This window comes from Micromys minutus, assembly GCF_963924665.1.
Source record: "Micromys minutus genome assembly, chromosome: 19".
NCBI lineage: Eukaryota > Metazoa > Chordata > Mammalia > Rodentia > Muridae > Micromys > Micromys minutus.
In genome coordinates this window covers 28,528,662-28,547,801 of record NC_137954.1, presented here as the reverse complement: position 1 = coordinate 28,547,801, position 19,140 = coordinate 28,528,662, and the positions used below count along the sequence as shown (strand labels likewise).

Genomic DNA, 19,140 nt, shown 5'->3' with positions numbered 1-19,140 from the left:
GAAAAATAATCTGGTCTCTCATCTGAAAGCGAGGAGAAATACAAGCTTCTCGTTTCTCACCTTGAGAAGACTCCAGGAGCCAGTAGGTATGAGAGGTGAGAGGGGCAAGAGAGCAGTTTTTCTTTTCTGTTTTTTTTATTTATTTATTTAAGTTGTATAACAGGTACTGTTATGATTAAACTCCCCCCACAATAAGACATTGCTAAGCCTCTGACTCCAGCCCTCTGTCGGCTGCAAGGCAAGTGTCAGGGAAACATCTCGGCCAGAGGCCCAGGGAAATGATAAAACAGTTTCCGTGACTCCAAAAGGGGACACTGGTCTCCACACAGAGACATCTGTCAAATGCCAGCTTGTTCCCCTCGCTGATTATCCTGTCCACCCCACCCTGGATATTTCCCATTAATACGGCACCAACCTTCAAAGCACAGCTCAGCAGTGCCGCCAGCACCTAGTGGTTGGAAAGTGGACTGACAGGAAGCTGGTGTTCCTTTTGTCCCCTAGACAGCAAACAATCCCAAGCATGGGCTGGAAAAAGGCTAAGAACGCCTGGCTGGGGGCTGGTCTGGCTGGAGACTGGCCTGGCTGGGGGCTGGTCTGGCTGGGGGCTGCTTGGGTAGGGCCCTGGCCATAACCCTGTCTCCTACAGGGTTTTACTTTCTTCCTTCTGCTTTGAAGCCCCTCTTCTCTCAAGAAATGCATTCTTCACTGGGGCAGCCACTGTGATAAATACCTACAAATACCTGAAATTAAGTCAAAAGAAGCAGGAAAGTAAAAGCAGGAAGTAGTGAAGAAGATGAGAATTACTTTCGGAAGTTGGAGAGAACAGAGGAGGGAAACAGTAAATATGTACAAAATACATGTGTATGTAGAGAATAGCATGATGAACCCCGTCATAATGTACGATTAATATGTGCTAGGAAAAAAAGTCAATTTAAAAATCCTCCTTTCCACCCCAGCCTCACTCTGACTCCTATCCTGCTCCCCAGTCCCAATCTGCCCAGCATCCAGCCTGGTCTCCTTCATCCCTTTTCAGGGCTGCTACCTCACTGTCCCCTCTGCCCGGAAATCTCTCCCCTGAGGTGTTCAGGGTGTTCAGGGCTTGCTCACCAAACCTTCAGGTCTTAAGGAAATGTCATCTTTCCCAGGAGGTCTTCTGGGACCAGGGATTGAGAGGTAGCTCCCTCCACTCCCACGTGATGTCCCCACGGTATTTGTTGCCATCTGACATATAAGTTATTTTTCTTACCCAAGCGCTGTCAGAGTCCCAGTAGGGATGTACAAGCTCTTCAAAGACAGGGGATGTTTTTACTACTGTTGCTACTGCACACCGCTAAGTGCCAGTCACAAAAAGCGTCCAGTGTGACAAACAATTAAACCAGCAGTTAGACATGAAGACTGCCTTTGAACAGGAAGTAGCACACACCCCCCACACACCCCATTTCCAACACTCTATCTCACACTGATCTCTCATACAGGCCAGAAAGAGTCCTTGAGGCTTTCTTACACATTTCATTTAGTTTATTAGAACCTCGGCTTTTCTTTGCATATTCATGCAGAGTGCTTTAAATGTCAGCTGTTTTGTGAAGACTGTAAGTGCTTCATCAAACCTAATCCAGGGACTTCCAGACTGGAGGCTGTGCAGCGCTGAGAGGCCATGAGTGGAGTTCCTCCGCCATCTTGTGGACAACTATGGAACTACAGCTATGAGGAGGCCGCCGTCCTGCTCCAACTCAGACACTTGAGAAATGCCTGCTTATTGAGGTCCCTTCCCCATCCCCAAAAGCACCTCCACCTTATCCCTTCACCAGGCCTCGGTTTCCAAACGTTCCTTGGCTAGAATTGTTTAAAGGTAGTGAATTTCTCTCATGAAAAACCAATTTCCTCGGGGCCAGAAGCTGGAAAGAACCCAGATGTCCTTCAACAGAGGAATGGATACAGAAATTGTGGTACATATACACAATAGAGTACTACTCAGCTATAAAAAAAAAATAAATAAGTTCATGAAATTTCTAAGCAAATGGATGGAACTTGAAGCTATCATCCTGAGTGAAGTAACCCAGTTACAAAAGAGTTCTCATGGTATGTACTCATTTATAAGTGAATACTAGCCCAAAAGGCTCAGAATACCCAAGAAACCATTCACAGAACTTATGAAGCTCAAAGTGAAGGAAGGCCAGAAAATGAATGCCTCGGTCTTTCTTAGAAGGAAGAACAAAACGATCATGGGAGGAAATAAAGGGACAAATAGAGGAACAGGAATTTGAAAAAAGATTATCCAGAGATTGCCTCACCTGGGGATCCACCTCATATGCAGTCAATAAATCCAAGCACTATTGCTGATGTCAAGTAGTACTTACTGGCAGGAACCTGATATGGATACCTCCTCAGATGCTCTGCCAGAGCCACACTGATACAGAGGAGGATGCTTGCAGCTAACCACCAGAATGAACACTGGGACCCCAATGAAGGAGCTAGAGAAAGAACTGAAGAAGCTGAAAAGGTCTTGCAACCTCATGGGAAAAACAAAATGATCAACTAACCAAACCCACCACAGCTCCCAGGTACTAAAACACCAGCCAATGAGTTCGAATGGAGAGACCCATGGCTCCAGGTACATATGCAGCAGAGAATAGTATTCTCTGGCATCAATGGGAGGAGATGCCTTTGGTCCAGCGAAGTTGCCAGTGTAAGGGAATGCCAAGGTGCTGAGGTGGGAGAGGATGTTTGGGAGAGGGAGCACCTTCGTGGAGGCAGTGGGAGGGGGAGGGGAATAGACCTGGGGGAAGAGAATAACGTCTGAAATATAAATACAGAGAATATTCAATAAAAAAGTACAGTAAAAATATATGTTCAAAAATGTAAAAAAAAAAAAAAAAAGAATGATTGCACACAGAGGTTATCTGGGCAGTGATGGTGAGTGCTCAGGAGGCAGAGGCAGGAGGTGATCTCTGACTTTGAGACTAGCCTGGTCTACAGAGCAAGTTCAAGGACAGGCAGGGCTATACAGAGAAATATAGGTATACTTGTGAAGAAACTCACCTATACTCATACCTGTGGAAGATTGTCTTGTGTTCACTGACATGGAATGGCCCATCTTAACTGTGGGTGGCACCATCCTCTGGGCTGGCAATTCTGATCGCAGAGTGGAGAGAGTTTATTGAGCCTGACTCCTCATAGCTTTCTTCCTCTGACTGAGCACATAATGCAACCGGCTGCTTCAGTCTCCTGCTGCCTTGACATCCGCGCCATGATGGACTGTCTGAAACTACAAACCAAAGAGTTGCTCATTCATAAGGCGAGCCTATAAGATGAACGCCATTTTGTCCTTAGGTTACTTTGGTCAGAGAGTTGTATTGCTCCATCAAGGAAGCTGAGAAAATGGAGAATAGCGGCAAAACAGAAGATGACAGACAGGTGAAGGATGAGAGAGGATGGATAGAGAGTTTATAGACACATGTGTAGGCAGAGAGAGAGTAGGAAAGACAGAAACGGGTGGGAAGTTACTACACAGTCATGCTTGTGGTGGCTAATCTTTGTTGTCAACTTGACACACTTGGGAAGAGGAAACTTCAGTTGTCTCCATCAGATTGGATGATGGTCAAGTCTGCGAGGCATTTTTCTTGGTCACTAATTAGCATAGGAGGGCACAGCCCACTGTGGAGAGTAGCATCTCCGTGTGCGTGGACATACATGCGTGTGGAAGAAAGGCAGATGGACATGAGCTTCGGAACAAAGCAGTAGGTGTTTCTGTTCCAAGCCCCTGCTTCTATCTCCATTCCTACCTTGGCTCCCTTGATAATAAAATGTGACCTGTACGCTGGGAGAAACCTTCCCTCACTTGGTTGCCTTTGGTCTGTGTTTATCACACACACATTTGCAGACTGTTATTCAGCCTCCCTGTCAAAGCACCCAGTGCCTGTACTACACTATCTCCGTGCTGTTTAACTGGAGGCTCAGTCACTGTGCCCAGAAAATTGAGTTCGACAGACATTGTAAGCTAAATTGGGGTTGTTTTATCCATTATTGTAACACTAAAGGAGAAAGTATTATAATGAGGTGAGTCCAGAAAGAATCTCACAGCTTTCCTGAGTCACCTCCACCCTAGACCAGTTACCTCTCCTGAGAAACCCCTGCAAGCTTGGTAACTTCATTCTTGTGTGCTAAGAATATAGACTTGAAACCATGTCTCCAAAGTCAGGCAAAGTCATGTATCAGATGAAGGAGAGGCAGAGCACCATGGGAATGACAGTTAACAGGAAGCAGCCATTTGCCAAAAATGTGACCTGGGGGCTGAGAACCGTGTCATGGTGTTCTGCTCATGGATTTTATTTGGGTGTGCCGGAACCCTCCACTTGTTTCTCTTTGGGAAGAAAACATCCAGCTATGCTGAGCATGAGTGAAGGAAAGGAAAGGAAAGGAAAGGAAAGGAAAGGAAAGGAAAGGAAAGGAAAGGAAAGGAAAGGAAAGGAAAGAGGAAAGAAGGCACTGCCCAGAGAAGAAGGAAGTGGAGAGTCCTCCAACTCAGAAAAACTGAAAATTCCATGAGGAAGTAATCTACTTACCCTAGCAAACAAACAAAAACAAAAACAAACAAACAAAAAAAAAGCGCTATCAGGGAGTAAGACTCCCAAGCTCTGGCTTTTCTGGAAGGAAAGGAAGCCAGAGGGCTACAACTTTAAAGGAGTTAACATGCATGTGTGCACACAGAGCCCGTGCTGTGCTCGATTACCACGCCCTGCGGACGTGCACGACCCACGCTGAGAATATTAAAGACCGTAGCAGTGATCCAAATGCCTCTCAAGATGTGAGTCCCCTCTGGGAGAGAACACATCTGTGAGGACTGATGAAAACAAGAAGCATTAAGCAAGGCGGCAACACTCAAGGAAGAAGCCGTCTCCCTCAGTGACATAATAGCCTGCCTTTCACACAAAGCTCAGCGAAAACAAAACGGGGTCTTTCTCCATTTCATACCATGATACAGTGAACATTTTAAAGATTCCGATCCCAAACAGAGAGCTGAGTTGAATAGCTACGTCAATAAGTGATGTAGAAAGTGGGGATTCTAGGGACTGGGAACATGGTTCTGTTGGTAGAATTCTCAACAAGTACGTACACACGAGGCCCTGGGTTTGATCCCAGCATCACATAAACCAGGAATGAGAACACTATAAGGTTAGCACTACAGTCACAGAGGCGGGAGAATCAGAAGTTTAAGGCTATCCTTGGCTACATAGCAAGTTAAAGGCCAGCCCAGTAAAAAAACAAGATATTTTTATACATACATATATATCATACATGTATACATGCATATATATGATTTTTCAAGACAGGGTTTCTCTGGATAATGGCCCTGGCTGTCCTGAAACTAGATTTGTAGACCTGGCTGACTTCAAACTCACAGAGATCCACCCATTGCTGCCTCCCAAGAACTGAGGTTAAAGGCACACGCCTCTATGCCCTGTACATAAGGTATCTTTTTTTTTTAAGTACTAAATATATCTCTGAACAGAAGGTTGGGAAGGTTGGATTTGCATGTCTAATTCCACTCACACTTGAGGTTTTAATAAAATGACAGAAAGGGATGTTAATAAAGATGTAAACCCTATAAAAGAAAATAAGAATTTGGAGACCACCACTCATGTATATTCAACAAATAACCAGAAGATAGGGTGGGCAGGAGTATTAAAGCAAGGAAATAGGAGTACAAGGGAGGGGAGGAGGAAAAAGAAGGGGAGCAGGAAGAAGAGGATGAGTCTCCTCAGAGGACACTGGAGTCCGGAGTCTTTGTGAAAGGGAATACATTTCAGAAGAGCCTGCCTGCTCTGCCAAACCCCAATGAGACTCAGCTGTCAGGAACACGTTGGGGGGTGGTGTCATTAAAATGGAACCCTGAACTTTGCCTGTTCTCCACCTGACCCTTTTCAAAACTCCCACAAGACACTCATCCCCATGCCCCAGTCTCCACTTGCTGGGAGCACCTCCACTTTCTGTCATCCAGGATCCCCAATGCCAAAGGCAAGGCCACATAGCCAACAGACCTCATCCCTACACATGACTTTCTCTCTGTCACATACCTGTGTAAGAACAACCAATCATTTCAGGATAGAATGGGCCATTTTTAATGACTCAAGCCGGTGTAAAATTCTTAGAAAACCAAACCATGTGCATAAAATAAAAAGATGTTATATCAAGGGAACAAACAAAAGCAAGCCCCTCTGTCATAAAACAGCTCTCAAAAATGTTCAAATACTACAAAAAGAAGTGTTATTTAAATAAGCAAATTAAAATAGACTCTAGATTGTCCAAAACAGAGACAGAAAAGATGGGAGACCTAGAAGACAACTCTGCAGACTCGGGAGACTTGCAGAACTTAGAAAGGAAAGGCAAAGAAGTGGTCAAAGACATAATACAAGAGAGCAAGAATTCAGAGGAGCATCTGGACACATCAGGTCCTGAGGGTGTCAACACAAAAAAGGGAATTTTTCCACCCAGCCTTGAAGAACACACAAGACTCTGACCAATGAGGAAAGGCAAGGCTGTCCAGGTTCACAGCACAGCAACAACTCAAGGGCCTAGACCAGGAAACAGCATTGTTTATTCTATGGAAAAGGCAGTCTTGGATTTAAATACCAGTTTTCTAGCATTAGTCTGAGCCCCTCATAAAGTCCTCTCCATCACTTCACAGTTCTCCTCTATGGACCATTGATGTATCACATAGTCAGCTGGTCTGGGGCAGAATCCATATCCTATTCATCCGACTAGAACTGAAGGTCCTCATGAGGAAAAAGAGGACTCTGACTAAACAGGTAAGCTAAGATTATGTGTTCAGAGATTCAAACAGAGGATTAGAGAGATGGCTCAGAGGTCGGAAGTCAACGGCACTTACTAATCTTGCAGAGAACCCAGGTTGAGTCCTAATGCCTACATGGTGCTAACAACCATTTGCAACTCCAGTTCCTGGGAGCCCAGCATTCTCCTCTGGCCTGGGTGAGCACTGCATGCATGTGGTGCATAGATACACACATGAATATTCAATAACCAGAAGGCAGGCTGAGTAGGGTTAGAGCAAATGAGGAGGAGGAAGAACAGGAAGAGGAAGCAACTCCTCAGAGGACATTGTAGACAAGACACACACACACACAGAGAGAACGAAAATGTCTTTTTTCTTTAAAGCGGCAAATATTATGTAATGGAGTTTTAGGTGTATCACCAAGGCAATGGGAAGCCATAGGAGGCTTGTGAAAAAGAAACGGCATAGGGAAACACTCTTGTGGAAGGCTGAGCTGGCAGTTCGTGGGCAGTCTGGGGGAAATTGGCAAATAAATAATGAATAATAAAAAGGGGGTCCTCTGAACCAGGTCCCCATGTGGTTGCGGACCCAAAAATATCTCAGTAGGGACTGGGTAGACATAATTCATCCATTTTTGCTTTTTTTTTTTTAATTTTTTAAACGACTTTATTTTACAAAACAAAGATAAATGTACAAATTTTAAACATTTTTTGCTTAAAATTATACATTTTTGTCAGTACTGTTTTTTCAGATATTAAAATAATTTTTACATAAAACCATGTGAATATATTTTTTAGTCAGTACTTGATTTTTTTCAAGGGTTTGACAGTATGCATTGAAAACCTAATAGTTACAATAAGCATAAAGTACATGCAAAACAAAACGCAACATGGAAATAGTCAAAGTCTTTTTGTTTTGTAAATATATTTTTTTTGTTTTCTTTATTTCTTGGACTTCATACAGTCTGTGAGTTGTTTCTGGGGGAGTGCAAGCCTCTGGGGTTAGCATCCCACTATCAGTGACTGCATATTATGTCTGTTCTTTTGTGACTGGGTTATCTCACTCAGGATGATATTCTCTAGGTGCAGCCGTTTTCTTAAGAATTTGGTTAAGTCATTGTTTCTGGTGGCTGAGTAGTATTCCATTGTGTATATGTACCACAATTTTTGTATCCATTCATCTTCTGAAGGACATCTGGGTTCCTTCCAGCTTCTGGCTATTATAAATAGAGCCGCTATGAACATTGTGGTGCATGTATCTTTGTTGTGTATTAAAGTGTCTCTGGGGTATATGCCCAGAAGTGGAATAGCTGGGTCTTCAGGTAGTACTATGTCCAATTTTCTGAGGTATCGCCAGACAGATTTCCAGAGTGGTTGTATTAGCTTGCAACCCCACCAACAGTGGAGAAGTGTTCCTCTTTCTCCGCAGTCTCTCAGTAGGGACTGGGTAGACATAATTCATCCATTTTTGCTTTTTAACCATAATATACACCCCAGAACCACACTGTTCATGATCTCCCCCTAGAATTACACCTCTCTCTCTCTCTCTCTCTCTCTCTCTCTCTCTCTCTCTCTCTCTCTCTGTGTGTGTGTGTGTGTGTGTGTGTGTGTGTGTGTGTGTGTACCCCACCTGTTTGTTGTGCTTTGATTCTAATGGCAGCACTTGAGGTGGGTTTGTGTCTAATAGCAAGGTAAGAAAAGTGAGATTCCCTGAGCTCTAATCCTACGGTCCTTACCCATGCTAGATGGGACATGACTGTATCAGTTCTCTCGGTGGCTGGAGTGGGGCATCTCTGCAGTGGGGTGGACCCTCCAGAGCCTTTGTAGAGTTAAGCAGGAGCTTCTTTCCGAGGCTCTGCCTAGTGTGCCCTGCTGCCTCGTCCGTCTCTGTCTCTCCGACCATGTTTTTCCAGGAGTGCTCCTCCATATATCCCTTGCACACAAGTCCCTGTCCCAGTCTCTGTGTCTGAGGACTCTAACCTGAGACAAGGGAGAAAGAGGAAGGAGCAAAGGAGAGGGTGGAGGTGGTCAGGGCAGGTGTAATGTGAGCATCCTACAGCCATGGTGGCTGGCACAGAAGCCTGCAAAGGATGTACATCCACCTAAGCCTCCAGGGCTGCTGTTTACTGAGGTGTGAGATGGGGTTACCAGGGGCCTTAAAATGTCACGATGGCAAGAGGTCTGGGGACTGGCCTCCTGCATCAATCTTCCATGGGGACTTCTCTGAACATGTTGCAAGACTGCTCAGAACCACCATACCTGAAAAGGGTTTCCTGTCCCAAGAGTCACACAAAGCTAGAAGGAAGCTGAACAGTTCAGAGGGTAGCCAGACAATGCTTTGTTTATCTCTTTCAAATGTAGGATGGTGCCTCCCTCTCTCTGTCTCTCTGTCTGTCTCTCTCTGTCTGTCTCTCTCTGTGTCTCTCTCTCTCTCTCTCTCTCTCTCTCTCTCTCTCTCTCTCTCTCTCTCTCTCTCTGTTTCAATTGAAGAGAAGAAAAAGAGGCTCAGCTTATAGTTTGATCTAATTAAGTTCCAGCCTGCTGAGGCACAGGCAGGGATCAGACAGGAAGTTTACGGAGGTGTCTCAAAATGCAGCGTGTGCTCCTAAGGCTCTGCACCCTAAAGCAATCTAGCTAAGTGGTAGATCCTGGAGTTCTCCACTCCGTGAGAAACAGAATCCTTATTTCTGGTGAGCTTACTTTCCTGTAAACCTCATGGGTCCATCTACTGCTGAGACGTCACCTCCCAGCAGCAAAATTCCGATGAGCTGCAGCTGTGGTCTTTGGAAAAGCCAGGCTGTTTTATCATTCCCATGTGACATGTTCTAACTGTGATAACTGGGAGGCATTGTTTCATCAATGGGACAAAATTCTTGAGGAAAGAAACTCAAGAGGATAGACAATTTCCTGGGCTCATGTGGCCAGAGGTTTCACCCGTGCCCCCCCCCCCCCCCCCGCCCCATTGCTTTTGTCCTAAGGCAAGTCCTGTCCTGGCAGGAAGAACTTGGTGCAACAGGCTACTCACCTCAAGGTACCACCCCGAAGCAGACACGCACACAGAGGAAGAGGCTGAGAATAACATATCACTCCCACAAAAATCAGCTGCTCATGGGGCTACAGAAAATCAAAAGAAAAAGAAAAACATGGAGGTAAAAAAACAAGTTCACAGAGGTCTTCAGAGCAATGAACTCTGTGTGAGCCCAATAAAGACTGTTCATGCCTCAAAAAAAGGGGGGGATAGGGGGCACACTTTTAATCCCAGCACTCTGGAGGCAAAGGCAAGTATTTCTTTTATTAATTCAATGTTAGTCCGGTCTACAAAGTAAGTGTAGTCAAAGGTACACGGTAAAAAACAAAACAAACAAAATAAACCCTCTCAAGAAGGCAAGGCTATATCCTTCAGAAGGTACGTGCCTGTGACTCACTTCCTCCACTCAGACTCCACCTCCACCATTTCCACCACAACCAGTAGTCAATCAATTATAAAACCATCACTTCATTACCCATTGATTAGGTCAGCACCCTCATGATCCAATCACTTCTTTAAAACACAACCTCTGTACACCTTACTAGGGACCAAACCTATAGAGTATAAACCTTTGGGATGGGGGTGAGGGTGACAGACAATCCTGTAGAGAGATGAAAATGTCCCTCACACAGAGACATTAATGTTTGTATCAACGTTGCTCAGAATAACCCCAGAGTGGAAATTGCTCAAATGCCTACCAACTGATTGACAGGTAAGCAAAATACAATATGTCCATACAAAGGCATATCACCTAGCCAATAAGCACATAAGACATTTACACACCCCACAGCACCTATTAACTTTGAAAACCCACTAAGTAAGATCACACTCCAGTCAGAATGGCTGTTATTAAGAATGCCAATGGGGGGAAAAAAAACACTGATGAGGATGTGGGGGAAGTGAGACCCTTGTATACAGTTGTCAAAAGCATAAACTGGATCATCCATTATGGAAATCCACATATTTCTCAAAAACTAAAAATATAAATGCAGTATGTTCCAGCTGAACTGTTCTTGGGTATATACCTGAAGGATTCTAAGTCATCTTCCAAAAGAACTCCAAATTCATGTTCACTGCAGCCAAGACATGGAAGCAGGCTGGACATCAGCCACAGTTCAGGGTGCTCCCCCCAAGAAGACAGCAATACTCGTGGGTCCATAAAGGCTGTGAAGATGACCCACTCTGGAGTTCAGGGAACGGCTTCTGCATTGTTGCATGTAAACAACTGCTTATATGGTGGAAGTCTATTCTCTGTGATTGGTTAACAAATACCTCGAGCTGGACAGTGAGTGCTTGTACCACCAGGGTATGTGGAAGAAGTGTGTAAAAGGAGATGGGACGTGGAGGGTGCAGACTTCAACAGGTCAGCTCACATCACTTCGGTCAGTGGTATGACTTCTGGGATAACTCAAGAACATGCTTCTCATTTAGAAGCAGTGTGCCAGGTAGACTGGATGCAAGATCATGTCTGCATTTCCTCCTACAGACATCCACCAACTGATGTGTCTGTGCATGTGTGCATATGTGTGTACATACATAACATATAAGAAGGAAAGGGACAGTAATGGTAGGAAGAAGCCTAAAGGGAGAGGGGAACAGAGAGAGTCATGAAATGTATGTATCATTAAAGTACTGAGGGGCTTATTTGGAAAGAGCCAACTTGGGGTGGGGCATTGGAGGTAGTTTGGCTACGCATAAGAACAATGCATATTGGAAATATGGGGCTTAATGGGAATGATAATGAGCTGAGAAAGCAATGGTGGGAAATATACATTATGCACATCCATTAAATGTCATATATGTGTAACTGATATATGCTAATAAAATATTTTAAATATAAAATTATATATATATATTAAAATGTGAAGATGAAATCTATTTTTTCATATGCTAACCAAAAGGTAAAAAAAAAAAAAAAAAAACTTCCCACTAAAAACGTTTGAAAATCAAGTTATATTTTCTAAGCAGAATATTTTTTCTTGTTTACAAAAATAAACTGTGCAGGCAAGATAGCTAAGTGAGTATACTTAATCAATCTCCACATGGTTGGAGGAAAGAACCTACTCCCTGAAGTTGTCCTGTAATCTCCATATGTGGATGTGTGTGCATATGCACACACCCAAAATGTGTAAAAAATCTTTTTTAAAAGAAGCCAATTATAAATGACCACGTTATATATTTATATCAAATGTCTAGAATAGGGAGATCCATAGAAACAGAGCATAAGTCAGAGTCTCCTAGGGATGAGGACAGGGGACAGGAAATGAGTGCTGATTCGCCCAGGGGACGTTAAATCAGATAGCGTGCTGTTCGCACAAAGCCCTAATGTTAGGCATGAACTGTAAGCTTTAAGTGGGTGAATTATCTCAGTGAAATTGTTTTTTAAAAGGCATAATTCAATTTATGCTTTGAAAAGGTCACTCTGGTAGTAGTGTGGGAAAAGTTTGAACAATATTATTTTTTAAAAAATCAAAGGGAACAGAGAAAGGCTAGCGAGGAGGCTTCTCTCTAAGGGTCAGACTGGACCAGAGAGGTGTGGAAGGAGGGAACTGCTGGAGGAAGACAAGATGTCACATCCAGTTCTTAGTGTCTGGTTGACTTTCAGGCATGAGTGCAGCATGAAGCCAATCAAGCTCCTGGGTTGTCACAGGGTAGATATGAGACTTCGTTCTTTATACTGGGGCAGAAAGCAAGGAGAGCAAGCTTGTTAGGATGAAAGGGCAGCTTGGGGATGAGACTGACATTCCAAGCTTCAGTGGATGGCCAAAGGAAGACAAGCACATGGGAAATGCTGGAGAAGAGTCAAGACTTGACAGGAGAAAACAAGGGATATAAAGATGTTTTATTGTTTACACATACACACACACACACACACACATGCACACATACATAGAAAAAGTGGTATCTTAAGCAGAGAACCCACTCAACGGAGACAGAAGCTAACTTCAAAACATGGATCCATTGACAGTGTCCCTGCCTCCTTAGAGTGATGGGGCCACAAGTTACACTTTCAGGGGGTGAAGGAATGAGGTTAAGAACTAGAGGTGAGGACTGGAGAAATGGATCAGCGATTATGGGCTCTGACTATTCTTCCAGAGGTCCCGAGTTCAATTCCCAGCAACCACATGGTGGCTCACAACCATCTGTTATAAGATCTGATGCCCTCTTCTGGTGTGTCTGAAGATAGCTTCAGTGTACTCATACATAATAAATAAATAAATAAATAAATAAATAAATAAATAAATCTATCTTAAAAAAAAAAAAAACTAGTGATGAGGCCCTTGAGTCTGATACACACACACACACACACACACACACACACACACACCTGCAATGGTTACATCTAGGATCCTCAATATGAGACCAGCAAAGCAAGTGGGGATGCCTACCAAGGAAATACCTCATCCTAGAATCAACTTGGATGCCAGCGCATTAGAGCAAAACTATATTAGCATAGGTGAGTTTAAAAAATCAATACATTTGGAAGTCACTTGGCTGAGCAATATGTGATCAGCTTTCCAGGAGCCTCCTAGAGATAACAACACCTTTAATGTGAGTTATAACAGTCGTTGCCTAGGTTACTTCACAGAAACTTGCATGCCACTTTTGCTAAAAGCTCAGAGCCGACAAATGTCTGGCAGATGATTAAAATGGGGTTTAAAGCCTTTCTTTCTACATGTTTTGTCTACACACTTCGCCTTCCTGATACTTGGTTCAGATTTGGCATGTAAACAGATTGATCATCTTAAAAAATATTTTATCCAAGAATGTGTAACACAATTGGCCCATCGCCCTTTGAAGCTGCCATGTTTCTTCCTATCATTGTAGTGTTTCCTTCAACTGTCCTTCCCTTGTCCTTATTTAACAAGAATTAATATAAAGAAATGTGAGAAAAGTAGAGAAATCTTTGTCCCATCAGTAAACAAGAGTCCAAACAGGAGGTGGCCAGTGTACAGAGATCTTCCCTTTAGCTTACCCTTGGCTGAATATAAGTGTTCACAGTTAGAAGGAACTGTGAAGGCATGAGAAAAGCTGTAGATTGCCTCCCTTGCCACCTGAGGAAACTCTAGAGAAAGAAAATCTATTCACATACATTTGCAACACCCACAGAGCCACACTAAAGAGAAAACTGCCTTGCCTAGGCATACTTGGGGAAGTCTTCAAGCTAGGATCATGTTTTTATTTGATAACAAAGCCCACACGGGAGAAAAAAAAAAAAAAAAAAAAAAAAAACTCCTTTCTTCACAGGGGAGAACTGCTACCAAAAGGAACCAATGGGAGCAGTTGCCTCTGAATGTGTCCTAAAGTCTCATTCCCACGGTGTCACTAGATGGATAGAGGATGGGTGCACTCACTCCACACTGAATGCAGACACTATAATGGTAACTCACTCACCAGCTCCATATTCCTTTCTCTGGAGGCCACATGTCATGTTGAGGCACTGGGTTTACTAAGTGAAATCTGAATGTACAAGCCTTTAATTTACATTTATGAGAAAACAGCAAGGAAGTAATGCATCTGGGTAAAATTAGGAAACCAAGCCATACATATCATAGAGGGAAAAGGGCTGGGTAGGCTCACACAACATTGAATTTGTGTGTGTGAGTGTGTGAGTGTGTGTGTGTGTTACATATACAATGCTGTGTCTGGATCTTAGGTGTCCCTCATAGGTTTTGAAGGGTTAGATCCCAGCTGGTGGCACTATGGGGAGGTAGTAAATTCTAAGGAGCTGAGGCTTCGTGGGAACATATTTACCTGGTATGAAAAAACCTTTCCATGTTTTCCTTCCTGTGGTGGTTTGAATAAGCTTGGTCCAGGGAGTGGCACTATTAGGAGACTTGGTCTTGTTGGAGAAAGTGTGTCACTGTGGGACTGGTCAATAAGACCCTCCTTCTAGCTGCCTGGAAGTCAGTCTTCCTGTTTGTCTTTAGAACAAGATGTAGAACTCTCAGCTCCTCCAGAGCCATGCCTGCCAGAGTATTACCATACTTCCTGCCATAATAGAGGACTAGTCTGCCTCAGAACCAGTGATCCAGCCCCAACTAAATGTTTTCCTTTATGAGAGTTGCCTTGGTCATGTGTTAATTTCATGTTGCCCTACCACAGGACCAGGTATAACAAAAGGCCAACAAACCATGAACTGAAACTTGTAAATCCTTGAGCCAAATCGAACTTCCCCTGGCCCACCCTTGGCTTTCTTATTTTGTCAGAGCACTGGAAAGCTAACAAAATCATCACGTGACAGTACTACCTTATGCTAAATTCATATTTGATGTGGTAACAATCATGTTTTACAAAAATATTCTGAGCAGTTATTGAGAAATGAGATGCCAGTGTTTTGTTGATACAAATAACAAGAGACTAAAGCTTCCACATGCTACATAACAATACCTTATCCAGTTACTACAGAATAACAAGAACGGGGGCTGCTGAGATGCACCCCGTCTGCCCTTCCTGAGCAGTTGGGTTCAATTCCCAAAACCTATATAGTGGCTCACAACTGTCTATTAACGCCAACTCCAGGGCATCCGGCATTCTCTTTCAGCCTCTGTGAGCACTATACTCTGTGTATGGTATACATACACATGTATAAAAAGCACCTATACACAAAATAAGTTACTATCAAGTTACATGTACCTAGTTTTGCCAGAAATAAAGACATGGTGGCGTTAGCTTCTGGGATATGTTGACTTGATACACTCTTCCTACAATAAGCACAGGATTAAAAATTGGGAAAAAGAGACACTATTTTTACCTAACAAAGCTAACATTGCTGTGCACCCAAAACTAACAGGAATGAAAGAGAAACTAAGGGTGAACTAGGGAGACCTTAGAGCTTGAGTCCTAGAAAATAATTAAGAACACAACTTTGTTAGACCACGAATGAGAATTCCTCAAACTCCATTTTCAACAGTATTTCGCAAAGGTCAAAATTTGACTTTTATAAGGTTGTTCCTTCTTTAGGCAAGACATCATTTTGTTTACCAGGAACTCTTGCACATCTTTATTCTTCAAACTTCGTGCCAGTACAAAGCACTTGCTTAGGATGCATACTTTCTCAAGCAGAAAACAGCAGTAACCAAGAACATACTGGCAATAAGCTCACAGCAGGCAGGCAGCCAATCAGGATGCATCGTCCCCTTGCGGCATGGTCCTGCATGCATTCAGTGACAGTGCTTCCTCTTCAGGGCACCACCAATGGACACAATTTTCCTACAGTAGGAACTGACGCATCAGATTTCCCCCCTAAATGTCTTCAAAATTTTTATGACATCAACTATTTGTTTTAAAACTGTAGAACACCGAGTATTTTACCAGCAGTTGTTATTCCGGACTCATCTATTTTTGAGCGATACTGATAAATTACAAACTTTGCGGAACATTGTAGGCATCAGTGAAAGCTCACAAGCTTGGTTTAGGAAGTAGGTGCCATTTTCAGCTTTGTTGTAGCTTCAGCAAATCACATTAAAGTGAATTTACATCAACACACATGTACACACAAACCTTCAGGCAAGCTGAGTGTGAGCAAGAGGTGGCCACCAGGGACATGTGCTAGAAACAACACCTTATTGATGTGTAATTATTCCCCCATTCAGTTTCTAGAAAAAAAATTAGTTTAAAAAAAACATTCTCTTAGGATCCACATTCTACACTTGCACATATTAGAAATTCTTTAGTTTTTGTCCTAATTAAACAGGGTTTAATATGACTAATTTGGGTTTGAGGGAGGAAAGTCTTAGGGTTTCATTGCTGTGAAAAGACACCATGGCCAAGGTAACTCTTATAATGACAATATCTAATTGGGGCTGGCTTACAGGTTTAGAGGTTCAGTTCACCATCTTCAAGGCAGGAGCATGGCAGTGTCCAGGCAGGCATAGTACTAAAGGAGTTGAGAGTTCTATGTCTTCATCCGAAGGAAGCCAGGAGCAGACTACTATCTTCCAGGGGCAGCTAGGAAAAGGGTCTGTAAAGCCCAACCCTACAGTGACATACTTCCTCCAATAAGGTCACACCTCTTACAAGTGTCACGTCCTGGACTAAGTGTATTCAAATCACAAGGTCTCATGTCTCTTTAAAGGGTTATTTTTTTTCTTCTTGAAACAGAAAAATATTGAAGGATTTTTCAGGTTACCTTGATTGAGCTAGAAAATGGTTTATTTGAAAGGGCATAATTATGTTCTACTGTGGCATTTAAGACTGGCCACAGTCTAATATCTTCAAACTAAATATAATTTTAACTTAAATTATACATGACTATGAATAGAATCTGATCCATCTAAACCAGCTTTATTTGCTGTTCAATCAGCCATTACTCTGTCCTGGTGAGACACTACCTCTTATTTTGATTTTTGAGTCACAAATGTTAGTATCTTGCCAAAAGCATTGAAGCTTACTTACATTCTACCTTTAAAAACCAGAAACAAAATCCCTCCAAGTGCTGGGAAGATGGCTCAGCCTTTAAGATCATGTGTCAGTCTTCCAGAAAGTGAAATTTGGATATCACCCACAGACAGCTCAACACAGCCTTTAACTCATCTCAGGGGATCAGACACCCCTTCTGGCATCTTTAGTCACTGCGTGAGCACATGCACACATAACCAAAAACAAATCATTCTTATAAAGATATTTTAACACAATTATGCTAAAGACTCGGATGCAAAGGCTCTCCACCGACCGTGGGTAAATTTTCAGCTCCCAGTACTGACACGGAGAAGCTCCAGCCCCTTTCCACACTGTCCCTCCTTTACAAAGCTTCTCCAAAAGTAAGAGTTAAATTTTAACAAGGATAAAACTGTCCAAGACACAATATACAAGAACACAAAACACTGTCCTAGGATGTCTCCAAAGTAGTCTGTGATGTGAGTCAAACTCCAAAGCCCTGGCTCCTCTCACCACCACCACACCACCCACCCCACCATGTGCTATTTCACTTCATTCAGTGCTAAGCAAACTGTTTTCCCCGGTAGAAAAAGTATATAAAACTATGTATCAGGCATATATTCGCAAGGTTTCAATTTCTTAAAACATAAGTCTGAGTATATTTATTTCTCAAATGCATACAAGACAATAATTACACAGCAACAAATCTTTTGTTCAACAATGACTTGATTCATGAGCATTTAATTTACATAATTTCACATTGATACCCTTTTATTTTTAAATACAATAAGTAAAAAAGCCCCCCCAAATAACCAATTTTTATATTTCCTATTTATCCTTCTATACATCCAAACTTTAAAAAGTTACAAACTGAACAATTGTACAGAACATATAAATCATGTTTAAAAACTTGAGGTTTTAAAATCACTGCTTCCCCAGTATGATTCTGAAAAAGTCTCCTATTGACAAACACAGTCACAGATGCCAAAGCAAACTGGAGGAGGGGAAGAAACAGAGACAGACACCAGTTTGCTGTCTTAATAGTTTACTAATCCTGTCAGTTAAGAACAGTGACATGGTGAGAAATAACAGCCAGGGTTCAGTATGAGGAATGGAGCTTGCCTTGGCCTGAGACACATTTCAAGTATTTCCCATTTGATCTGAGCTCTGTAGCAATCCAACGCCAAAAATAATTACTTTCTTCCATACATCCGCTCAATGTCTGCCTGGTAGTGTGTTTTAAGCTCTTTGCGTTTCAACTTGAAGGCATCCGTCACCAGACCAGTTTCGGGAGTCCATGGGTCAGGGCTCAAACGAATTTTCAGTGGAATTTCAAACTTTTCCAGACTTGCTGAAATGAAGAAATCACAACACTAAAATCCCAACACCCATGAGAGATGAAGTCAAAGTTTTCAGCTAACGGGGTGCTCTAAGGTACACCACCAAATACCCAACAGAACAAGCAGCCCCGTCCACATCAGCTCTCTCCTGAGATTCAAAAGTATGTTTCTGAAATATGAGAACTATCACAGCAAAAACCATTTAACAAACTGTTTATCCATAGGAGAATAAATTAAATAAATGATATAGGTATAAAATATACAGAAAGCAGTTCTGTCAGTAAAACAGCTCATCTGTATCCAGCCCATTCTCAAGCTATAAAAGGGCAGCATGCAGCCCAGCCAGACAGGCAAGGGAGCACACACTCACAACAGGGACACACACCACACTACACCATGCCTTCCCGGGACTGGGATCTGAGAGGAAGGGAAGAGGAATTTTACTTCAAGGAGAATGAGGTTTGCAGGAAAATGGATACAATGCAACCAGCTTCCTCCAACTTTCTGCCACCCTGAGCCACCCTTTGCAGCCCTGAAGGACGGTGGCCTCAACAGTGATCCCAAAGAAACTCTCTCCCTTAAGTTCAACTGCTTTTAGCAGGA

General features: G+C 42.9%; 1 protein-coding gene across 1 annotated transcript in view; it reads right to left on the bottom strand.

Moving 5' to 3' along the window:
* Positions 1-17,972: 17,972 nt before the first annotated feature.
* The window catches only part of ACSL3 (acyl-CoA synthetase long chain family member 3), a 45,144-nt gene continuing 43,976 nt past the window's right edge, over positions 17,973-19,140 (bottom strand). The window contains exon 15 of the mRNA XM_080932931.1: positions 17,973-18,548. Coding sequence (XP_080789057.1) covers positions 18,391-18,548 — 158 coding nt within the window. The 3' untranslated portion in view covers positions 17,973-18,390. The remainder of the gene's footprint in view (positions 18,549-19,140) is intronic.